At 38.3% G+C, this 10,893-nt stretch overlaps 1 protein-coding gene across 1 annotated transcript; it reads right to left on the bottom strand.

Moving 5' to 3' along the window:
• Positions 1-255: 255 nt before the first annotated feature.
• On the bottom strand, positions 256-8,610 carry LOC308092595 (adhesion G protein-coupled receptor G3-like). Its single transcript, XM_080438603.1, has 13 exons — positions 8,469-8,610; positions 7,911-7,958; positions 7,672-7,735; positions 7,353-7,470; positions 5,374-5,499; positions 4,999-5,151; positions 4,257-4,296; positions 3,916-4,007; positions 3,658-3,776; positions 2,276-2,556; positions 1,915-2,023; positions 920-1,248; positions 256-510 (listed from the first exon to the last, which is right to left on the bottom strand). The coding sequence occupies exons 1-13, from the start codon at positions 8,551-8,553 to the stop codon at positions 395-397; spliced, it is 1,680 nt and encodes a 559-aa protein (XP_080294729.1). The 5' UTR covers positions 8,554-8,610; the 3' UTR covers positions 256-394.
• Between the last annotated feature and the right edge of the window lie 2,283 nt (positions 8,611-10,893).

The following is a 10,893-nucleotide window of genomic DNA, read 5'->3' as shown; positions in this document are numbered from 1 at the left end:
TGTGTGTGTGTGTGTGTGTGTGTGTGTGTGTGTGTGTGTGTGTGTGTGTGTGTGTGTGTGTGGGGGGGTGTGTGTGTGTGTGTGTGTGTGTGTGTGTGTGTGTGTGTGTGTGTGTGTGTGTGTGTGTGTGTGTGTGTGTGTGTGTGTGTGTGTGTGTGTGTGTGTGTGTGTGTGTGTGTGTGTGTGTGTGTGTGTGTGTGTGTGTGCATGTGTGTGCACACATTTTATTCATAAACGTAGACAGATTCATACAACGTAGACAGATGTGCAAGGGCCCGGTCATCGCTGCTTGCAGCTTTAATTTATTTTGTTATTGTTGTTATTGCTGCTACAATATTGAGATATTGAGTCATTTGAAATTGCATTTGTTTTCGGATTAGCTGAGCCCTAAATGTCAGTTTTTTAAGCTGGTGGTCTCCATCGTCCTGTGAGTGGAGGGGTCTTTCACCGACAAGTTGTCTTGTTGAGACTTGCGAGACAAAGCTAAGGACCACAGGAATATGAACACACCTGAGGGAACAAAAGAGAGTTAAGTTAAATTACAAAAACACTTTCCAGCCATTTGTCCATCCATTCATTGTGTAAATCAGCGGTTGTCAACCTTTTCTGGATCAGGGCCTACTTGAAAATCTTGAAAGTATTCGCGGCTCAACCATCTGTGTTTTGTGTTCCGGCTTGGATCAATGGGACCAACGTAGTATAGCCTATAAGTTTCTATTTATTGGTATCACAATGAAAACTCATATGTCAAGGTTTTAGATAAAAAATACCATTTCATTGTATTTACATTATGTTTAAATATTAATATTGTATTATCATTATAATGTTTTGCCAATTATTTGGGGGCCCACTTGCAATACCCTCGCGGCCCACGAAGGGGAATCACTGAGTGTAGATGAAAGATTAGATATACACTGACCCTGCAGAGAGTTGAATATGGTGAATAGGTAGAGCCCTGAGAGGGGGACGGAGGTGTAGGTGGTGAGAGCTAATGCCCAGGGTAATCCCAGTACACAACTGAGGCCTAGGACTGTGGCACAGTCCTTCCCCAGCCTGGCCCTCTTCTCTCTGTACATCTTCCACCCACCGCCGCCTCTACTGACTCCGCTGGTGTTGTCCCTCAGCTGCCAGAGTTTGACCGCCACTACCCCCAACATGGCTGAATTAAACAGCAGCACCAGGGACAGGTAGCCCACAGTTAAGTAACCAACCAATAGCCTCTGTGGGAAACTGCCGCTCATCCAACATCTGCAGAGAAAAATGCAGGAAAATCAATGAAAATAGGTTGTCTTGGAGCAACAGTGAAACCCACTGCTGCTGCTTTACTTAAAGCTGTAATCCATAACTTTTAAGTGAATAAGATGTTGACCAATCTGTACAGAATGATGTAGTCTACAGCTACGTTGTCCGCAGTTACACACAGTGTAACTACTGTCCAGAATTTCCATAATACCACACTGTAAAATGCACCAGGATTAATGTAAACAATCGCCAAAAACAAGCACTCAGACTTGGTGGTTTGAATCTGAAACCAAATTATTTTTGTTTGATTGGCCTGGCAACAGATTTTAACTGGCAACATGTGTTTTTCTAAAACTATTTTTTTTTAAATAATAGTTTTTTTTTTGCTCTATTGCGTTTTTCCAGTCAAACTGTCCAATTTGGAGCCCCACCTTCTATACTGAAACAATGTACACTCAATGCATTAAATAATTCTAGGCAAGCACATTCATACTTTGAATATGAACTTCAGGTTGTCCAGAATCCTTCAGATAATGAGGAGGCACAGAGACTCTTCTTAAGCATGCTATCACTCATCCAAATCAGTTCAAAATCTTACCCCAATCATATTCAATGTACTGTATTTGTGCATGATTATTAAAAGCCACAACTGATAAAACTCCAGTTTCTTACATGTTAACTGTTGATGTGTTGTTGTTGTTATCGACATCCAGACATGTCAAAGTGTATTTGCCATAGACACCTGAAATCCAACAAACCCCTGCTATCACTGTAGGAAGACCTGCATACAGAGTGGAACAGACACTTCGTTATATATACTTAACCATTCCCATAAATAATGACTGACCTGCCATTGATGATAAGCTTATTGTAAACAAATTATTCATGAAATAATTAATTATTATAATGGATCAACAATGACTGCACAAGAAATATAATTGGCATTCAGGCGCGCATTTACATTTTCCTCATGAAAACACTTTAAAGTAAACTAGTTACTAGTAGGCCACTCTTCCATTCAGAATCCACTCACCCCATCCCACCAAGCTGAGTTTGAGCAGGTATCTTTTGACATAAATGTTGAAAACTCTGATTAGGAGAAGATACAGGTGGAAGCCCTCTAGTGCGATCCAGTTGAAGGCAGCCAACAGCGACCAGTGGAGGAATAGTCCCAGGACCTGACAGCCCCAGCCCGCTTTGTCTTCCATCTTCAACCAAGACAACAGTCCACTGATCAGGAAGCTGAGATGCAGGAAGAGGAGTGCCCCTGTTAGCTGCATGTGGACACCAACGGACTTCTCTGGACGCCGTCGCCTGTAAAGACAACGATATTAAATGCATTTTATTTTGTGTCACCTAGTTTATAAAAGCAGCAAACCACGTGTAGAACGAGTTTGGCCTCCTGGTTTGATGGACAAAACACAAAAACTGTCCCAAGCATCCAAATATTAAACTACTGTGCTAAACAAAATGATTGAAGTCCACTGTGGCAGTGGGTTGCAAGCAGAGACCCAGAAATGAATTGGTCTGACAGTCAATTAGCTGATTGGCTGTCAGACTATCTAGACAGGATCTATTCTAGACCTTCTGAAAAAATGTGGGCCATTTGATTAAGACTGAAGTCTGGCAGGACTACCTTCTGAGAGTATCATGGGTTTAGTGTATTTTGCACCATACACTGTACATGCACTTGCAGGCAGTTCATTGGCCTTTTGAACACAGGACCGAACACAGTGGCGGAAAAAGTACTCTGATTTTGGACAAGTAAAAGTCCTGCATTCAAAATCTTACTTACTTGAGTCAAAGTAGAAAATTTTTTAGCATCTAAATATAACTATGTATATATGTACTCATTATGCAGAATGTCTATTTCAGAATCATTGGACTATAATTATTATTGATCATTAACCACTTAAGCCCTACTATTAAATTATTACAAAATTTGAGGATTGCAGATCTACAAGCTCACAGCGCATCGCATCCTGACACATTGTGAGTTTGTAGACGTGCTATTTAAAAATAATAATTGATTAAAGTAGGATATACTATGTTGGTCCAATTGATCATTAATAAAAAGTAAAAAGTACAGTAAAAAGTAAAATATTTGCAGTATAGCAGTATAAAATCAAGAAATGTAGTAAATTTGAGTAAATGTAATTAGTTACTTTACAGCCCCCCCCCACCCACGCACGCATGCACTCACACACACACACACACACACACACACACACACACACACACACACACACACACACACACACACACACACACTTTTCTTTACACACTGTTCACTTCCTCTCTTCTGTCACTTACTTGGAAAAAAACAAGGTTTCACTGTAGTGGGGTCAAAAGTAAGTCACATGGAACAAATGTTGTCTAAACTAGTTTCATTACTCAGGCCAAAAACATGCTTACTGTAGACTTGTATAGATGAACAAGCTTATGATTGTAAAGATGACAGAGAGAACCGATCCAATGTAGGAGATATAGCTGAGGTTGACAGCATTGCGTTTGTCCACTGATACACTGGGGTTCTGAAAAGTTAAGGTAGAAAATTTAAAAATTGTATAACTAAACTAAACCTTAAAGAGACTACTTGTTTTTCATATTTAGTAGCAGTAGCTAAGTGAGGTCAACGGAAAGTTGTTCCATAGAAAGATAACATCACTTAACCACAAGCACAGCAAAGAAACTGAGATGATTGCAGCTGCAAATAAAATCACTCTCATTGCGACTCGTATCACAGCCCTGGTTGCTCCAGTGACCTACATACACACACACACACACACACACACACACACACACACACACACACACACACACACACACACACACACACACACACACACACACACACACACACACACACACACACACACACACACAAAAACACTGCTCAGGTATTTAAGTTAAATGTAATTACGTCAAAGAGCTTATTTCCTGTTTATAGTGAGTTATTAGGAGATGACACACTATCATTATGAGAAAGATACAGAGATATGTACAGTACTAACCAGGTCCTGTGTCCTTCCAGAATACACATGCCCCATCCAACTGAAGCAATGACAGAGCAGGTTATTATACAAAAAGAATAAATATTGACACAATGAAAATTAACTTCCCAATGTTTAATGCACAATTATTCATGACATTTTGATGAATAGACCATCGGGATACGTGAAGTTATCCTTTTTATCCTGCAACTAAACCCAATTGGGTTCAGAACAGTGGCTGAAACTAAGCACACTTACTCAGTAGGCCTACTGTACTGAAAAGTGCAATTTTGAGGTACATTTACTTTACTTGAGTATTTCCTTTTTGTGATACTTTAAACTTCTACACCTCTCTCAGAGGCAAATATTGTACTTATGATTCCACTATAATTATTTGACAGCTTTAGTAATTAGTTACTTAGCAGATTTAGATTATTTACACAACACACGCACTAACCACCTATTTGTGACTAGTTGTGAGCTTGTAGATCTATCTTTTTTAAATGTCTGACACATTTTGAAAACATTTTAGTATTTTTGCTTTGGTACTTTGGTTTCTACTCTAGTAATTAATTATGTTTTGTATAGTTGTGTTTGTCTAGTTATTTGAGTGCAGAATGTTTTAAATGGAGCACAATGGAAACAAGCAATACATAAACCAGTTTAATTTACACATGTTGTCCAAGATCCATTTGGACTTACACAGCACCAAATGTGAAATGTGTTCAAACAGCACATACTGTAGGTAAGGAACTCAACTCACTCTCTTGTTGTTTTTGAACATAATTCTGATAGGTTGGGACAGATTAATGATTGAGGATTTCCCAACCATTACTGACAGGACTAGAGCTCCCAAAACAGTGCCCTCCAAACGGGCAGAATCCTTTAGGATGGGCCTCCTTCCCCGTGACCTGGGCTGAGGAGAAGAAAAGAGGAGAGACAGAGAGCAGGAGACAAGGGTAAGACCTAATAGCATCAATCAAGATTCAGTTAGTGTGAATTTGCTAGCCCTCTGGCAGCAGCTTTGTGAATTCATCCAAACACGCAACAACGTTATGTACCACAACTCATTGCTGACTAAATCCAAATAAGCCTATGAATTTGGCTCATAGGATCCATGACTTATCCAGATACAGACCATGAAGTAAGAGCTGTTGAGTACAGTGATAACCACCCGTACAGCCTTCCCAGGGCCAGGAGAACCTTTCTGGAGAGCTGAAGATGGGATGTGCACACAGTGATCAGGTGTAGGACTCTCTGTAGCCTAGGAGGGAGGGGTACACACATGAACACATGAAAATACCTATATCATCAACTTTATTGTCCCATCACAGGTTTGCAGATGTAAAGAAGTTAGTGAAATACGTTTTTTTGTGTACTACAAAGCTGGATTACCTACCGGGCAAAGTGAGCAACTGCTCCATCCAGGTCCCCGCCCTGGACCCTCAGCCCCAGGTACACTATGTCAATTGGTTTGGGGTAATTTGATTAAATGCTAATTTGTTTGGGGATATGCACAATTGAATTGAAAAATATCAACTGAAATGATAGGGGCCTTAAGACTGAAGCATTAGTATCTAGTCTTAAGGCTGTGCCATGTGGAGGAGCCCTGTGTTAATATCTGGTCTTAAAGATAGCTATTTCCATTTGGCCAAATGAGGCGTGCACACACGCAACCAGCCAATGCAATGTGACACGTGAGTCTTCGTTTACAAAGTGCACACATACGGAAGTAATTACTATCAATGGGTAAAGATTGAACAGGAACACTGTGCTGTTATTAGACTATACGTCTTGGCACATCCAGATTTTCAGCACAGGTGCGTAGTAATGGAAATGTCATGCTGTTTAAAGTGTAAAGTGATATTCTTTGGTTAAAACAAAAGTTTTTTTTGTGAAATAGTTTAAGCTCTGTATTCTGTAGTAATAATCATTGCTAAAAGAGTGTTTCTTCAGTAACGGGGGTCTCCCTGTCTCTCCAGCTCCTTGATAAACAAAATACCTTTTCAGGTGGGTTGCCAACAATTTCATCCAATCAGAAGAGAGTATTAATTCATCAGCTTCCAATTTGATAGTGTTCCAGTTCCAATTGTGTCTGTTCATTTCTGTGTGTCATCACTTCCAATTGCATTTCATTTATCCTGTATCCTGTATGAGTTCTCTGTCTGATCGGATGAAATTGTTATCCCGACCTGACAACGTATTTTCTGTTTACTAAAGAGCTGGAGAAACAGCTCTATAGCTATGATTGCAATGATTACTATCAGAATAAAGAGCTATTTGACCCTTATTGTAACAACAAAAACAAAAAAAATATATTACTGCACCTTTAAAGGAGAATTACTCACACTGCTCTAGCACAAATTCTCCTTCAAATTGTGAGTATCAATTACCAAATGTGTGTAGAATTCATTTTAACGTTTATATTTTCAAAAACTTTAGTTTTCAAAAGTATGATTTTCTATTACATAATAATTGTTTATAATCACTTCCCCCAATAACACTGAATTAAATGTTTTACTGTGCATGGTACCTGATTTTATGGCATAGAAACTGAAACTACATTTACTGTATTCTCAGAATCAGTCACACACGATGACACAGTGAATTTAATCTTACGTCCAAGATAATGATACAATACACCCCAGGATGTGCAGATGTACAGCAATTCAATATGATGACATAAGATGATGTCCAAGTGTGGGTGCAAAATCACTCAACTACTTGCTAAATTGCAAGATACAATGTATTGTATCAGGACAGCTACAGTAAAGTCCTCCACTGGAAGTTATAAACGGCAAAGTAAAATGTTTAGTGTTAATTTGACTTTGACAGTGTAAAAATCAACCTAAATGGTCCACACTCTGAGAGTTAAATTAACACTGATAATTTTACTGTGTGGCACTGTGGCAGTCTACCAGACACGCCTGTGGTCCCAAATACACCTCACCCATTTCCTCCCCAGCGACCCCCAATGTCCCCAATGTATTGCCCAGTCCAGAACATACATACACTCTGCTTGTTAAGACATATTCGCTCTGCAATCTAATGGAATGAGGTGCAGGGTTCAAACCTCATCAAATGTTTTTTGTCTTGTCAGCCTGCATACAGCCTCACCTCATGAGATGAGTTGAATGTCTTAACCAGGGGGAAACCAGGGGGATTGGGTCTAGGTATCCTAGCGTTAATATCCGAAGGAGGTATTCTGCATGTTGCTATTTTATTCTCATAACACCTGTCAGCAGCATACAAGAAAGGAAAGAACAATAAATTATTCCCTATTAAAAATATACAATTTCATTTTAAGAAACAGCTTAATTTGATGCCCAAAGATACTGAAATTATTATCATCATTCTATTACATGACACTTTTGGTAACATTTTATAAAAGGTGTTGATAAAAAAGATATTTTCATCTCAAGCACAATGGAATTACCTGGTCCAAGGATCAAGAGAAGCAATACTGGAGGAGAGACAGTATTGAAGAACACAAACACATTCTGTTGTAATTCAGAAAGGAAACAGAGTAAGTTGTCTGAGAACTGTGTTTTTAAAATGTCTGGGGACAGCTAATATGGCTAATACCCCAAATATCTGTTTCAACTGAACTGACTTTAAGTAGCTAATATATAGCATGAGAGATATATTCCCTCTATCTCTATGTCCGGCACCTACCATCTGGAAAAGTGTCACAAATCTTCTTGTCTTCGTGGCCAGCTTGAACTATTAACAATAAACATTGTCAGTTACTAAGCCTGACACAGTTATTATATAATTGATATATGATTAAATTATTTCAATTATTTGAGCTAATCGCAATTATTCAGTATAATCACAAAAAATAGCGGATATACAAGCTCACAACATGTAAGCTTGTAGATCGGCAATTTGTAATATTTTTTAAAAGAAAAATACAATTAAGTAGTATAGTAAATTATTTATTTTGATTATTGTTTGCCCGCCCGCCGGCCTGCCCTCCCATAAACCAATTTTAATATATGATACCGGTAGGCTTTTAAGTTATTGCCCTATGTACTTTTGCTTACAAAGCCTAAAAGGCAAATAGAAATGTAATTTTTAATGCCCCAAACATAATTAAATCATTAATCACAATTATTTGTATGACAATTAATCATCAATTAAAAATGCATGATCGTGACAACCGTATCAGTCACAACACATGACATACTGTACATGCACACACAGGATAAATACATTAATTTAATAACTCACCGCTAATCTGGCTTGTGGAAAGGCACAGCAGTATGTTAAGGAAGACAATGGAACATTTCATTGTCCCACACTGTTTCCAGCTCATGTTGAATAGGAGTCTGAGGGTAAAGTTACATACACCCTGTTATTCTGCTAAACTGTCGTTTCCTCACTGATGCAAAATGTGAGATGCATGTCTGTAACTTTCATATGCTCCTGGTAGAGAGGCAGAGCTACAACAAACAGGAAATTACTTGTTTTTTAAAATGTCCTTAGAGTGAGCGACTGCAAAGGGACTTTCCATAATTTAGATGTTCATTTTATTTTTATGTCACTTTATTATGATGAGTGCTTTATAAATAAAGTTTATTAATATTATATAATTAGTTCAATTATTTGAACTAACTTATTTCAGGTTAAATAAATGGTTGATTAAATCTAAGTGTGAAAGCACACTTTCTTAGAGCAAAGTTACCATTACCATTGCTTTTCACTGAAAAGAAATAGAGTCGTATTGTAACTCTTGCATAACCTATGACTTTGACAAGTCAGATAGTGTCAAGAAAATGAGGAAGTTTACCTGTGTTACCACTTTCTTGTTAAGAACATATTTATTTCTAACTCCAGACACACCAATACAACTATTAGTCGCAACTCCTTGCAACAAAACAGTTTTAAGGCCAGTCCACACCAAAGCAGCTCCTTGCAACTGCCATTGCTGGGGATAATGGTTGCAAGAAGTTGCGACTAGTTGCATTGGTGTGGACTGGCCTTAAAGGTAGGGTAAGTGATATTTTTTGGTTAAAACAAAAAGTATTTTGTTAAAAGGTTAAAGCACTATATTTTGATAGTAATCATTGCTATAGAGTGTTGGTTCAGTAACAGGAGTCTCCCCGTCTCTCCAGCTCTTTAATAAACAGAAAACACTTCCAATTTCACTTGTTTAATCTATATCCTGATTGAGTTCTCTATCCTGATTGGATAAAATTGGAAATGCAACTGAAACTGAAACGAAAATGCATTTTCTGTTTTATAAAGAGCTGGAGAGACAAGGAGACTCCTTTTACTGAACAACCACTCTATAGCAATGAGTACTATCAGAATATAGAGCTATTTAACACTTATTTTAACCAAAGAAAATCACTTACCCTACCTTTAAGATCACACATGGGCAACATATAGCCCTAGGTCTGGACCCGGCCCTTTGACCATCTTAATCCGGCCCTCGAAGTCCTCAAAGAAAAACTAAATTACCCCCTCAAAATTCTACATTTAGTTTAACATAATTCAGCACTATGTGTTTGAAGTTTCAATCGAATAGTCCAATATGTGTCCCTTTACTCACCCTTTACTACCGAGGTCAGTATGGCTCCCCTAAAGGCACCAATGCGGTCATAATCAGGAAGTCAGCTCATACTGAGACTTGCAGGGAAGTGAAACAGAAACACGCAGCACATACAGTAACTATTTCCAAACAGTGCCTGTTTTGTTACAAAACCAATTTGCAAGATTTTCATTTATGGAAGTATACTATTCTAACAGATTCTAACAGAAATACTATCAGTAAAGATCAGTACAGTGGAGTATTGTCAAGTCCATGGCATTCCCTCTATCATCCTCATCATCATAATTATGTTGTTGATTTCAGGTAAAAAAAAGTAAGTAAAGCACATAATCCATCAATAAGAAGTCATGGAAAATAACATTGTTGATGTTTTTATTGTAAAAAAAATGATGAATAACTTGTATTGAATTATTGTGGTCCTTGTTGTCTTAAATTGCATGAAAAGGTGCCTTAAAATGGCGACAAATGGAGCAATAGAAAGGTTAAGCTTTACAATGGTTGTTTACAGATTTCAAAGGAGCCTACCCCTCTTATCTCTTTAAGTCATGTGTTCCATAATTTGGGAGCATAATTGAAGAAAGCTGTATCTCCTTCGGGTAGGGTTGTGCATAATATATGCTTGTTAGATTATAACAAGCCTGCCGTAGAGGATCTGGGCACACGAAGGAACATAAAATAACAGGGAGTCAATGATGTAGACCGGCCCCTACTGTAACCCCCCTTCTACTACTATCCAATCCAACTTTATTTAGAGCACATTTCAAAACATCTGAGTTGACCAAAGTGCTGTACAGTAGGCATAACAACAAATAAACACATAATGCAGAACAAATGTACACACGGTATAATTAAACATGAGTACAAAATATGAAGGAATAAAAATGAGTTTCAAAAACAGGTAGTGTGGGAGTGTCGTAGAAATCTGGATCAATCAGCAATTGATGAGACAATAGGAGTCGAGACAATATTCTAGGTGGTGATGGTTATGCTTTAATACAGATCATCATGGGGAGAAGTACAATAGCACTCAGGTCGGTGGTACGGTAGTTCTGCCAGGAGCACAGGGCTCAGATCATAGTAATACTGCAGCTGCTTCAAGAA

Source organism: Gymnoscopelus braueri, assembly GCF_963280865.1.
Source record: "Gymnoscopelus braueri genome assembly, chromosome: 1".
In the NCBI taxonomy this organism is placed as follows: Eukaryota; Metazoa; Chordata; class Actinopteri; order Myctophiformes; family Myctophidae; genus Gymnoscopelus; species Gymnoscopelus braueri.
The sequence above is the reverse complement of the archived record's forward strand: the minus strand, read 5'-3'. Positions and strand labels throughout refer to the sequence as shown.

What these genes read in the sequence shown, in the direction of transcription:
- LOC308092595 (XM_080438603.1), bottom strand. Translation starts at nt 8,553, where the DNA reads ATGAGCTGGAAACAGTGTGGGACAATGAAATGTTCCATTGTCTTCCTT. An exon ending in TCTCTTGATCCTTGGACCAG is followed by an intron (nt 7,471 to 7,671) that starts GTAATTCCATTG and finishes TGCTGCTGACAG; the next exon opens with GTGTTATGAGAATAAAATAG. An exon ending in CTGGAAGGACACAGGACCTG is followed by an intron (nt 4,008 to 4,256) that starts GTTAGTACTGTA and finishes GTGTGTATGTAG; the next exon opens with GTCACTGGAGCAACCAGGGC.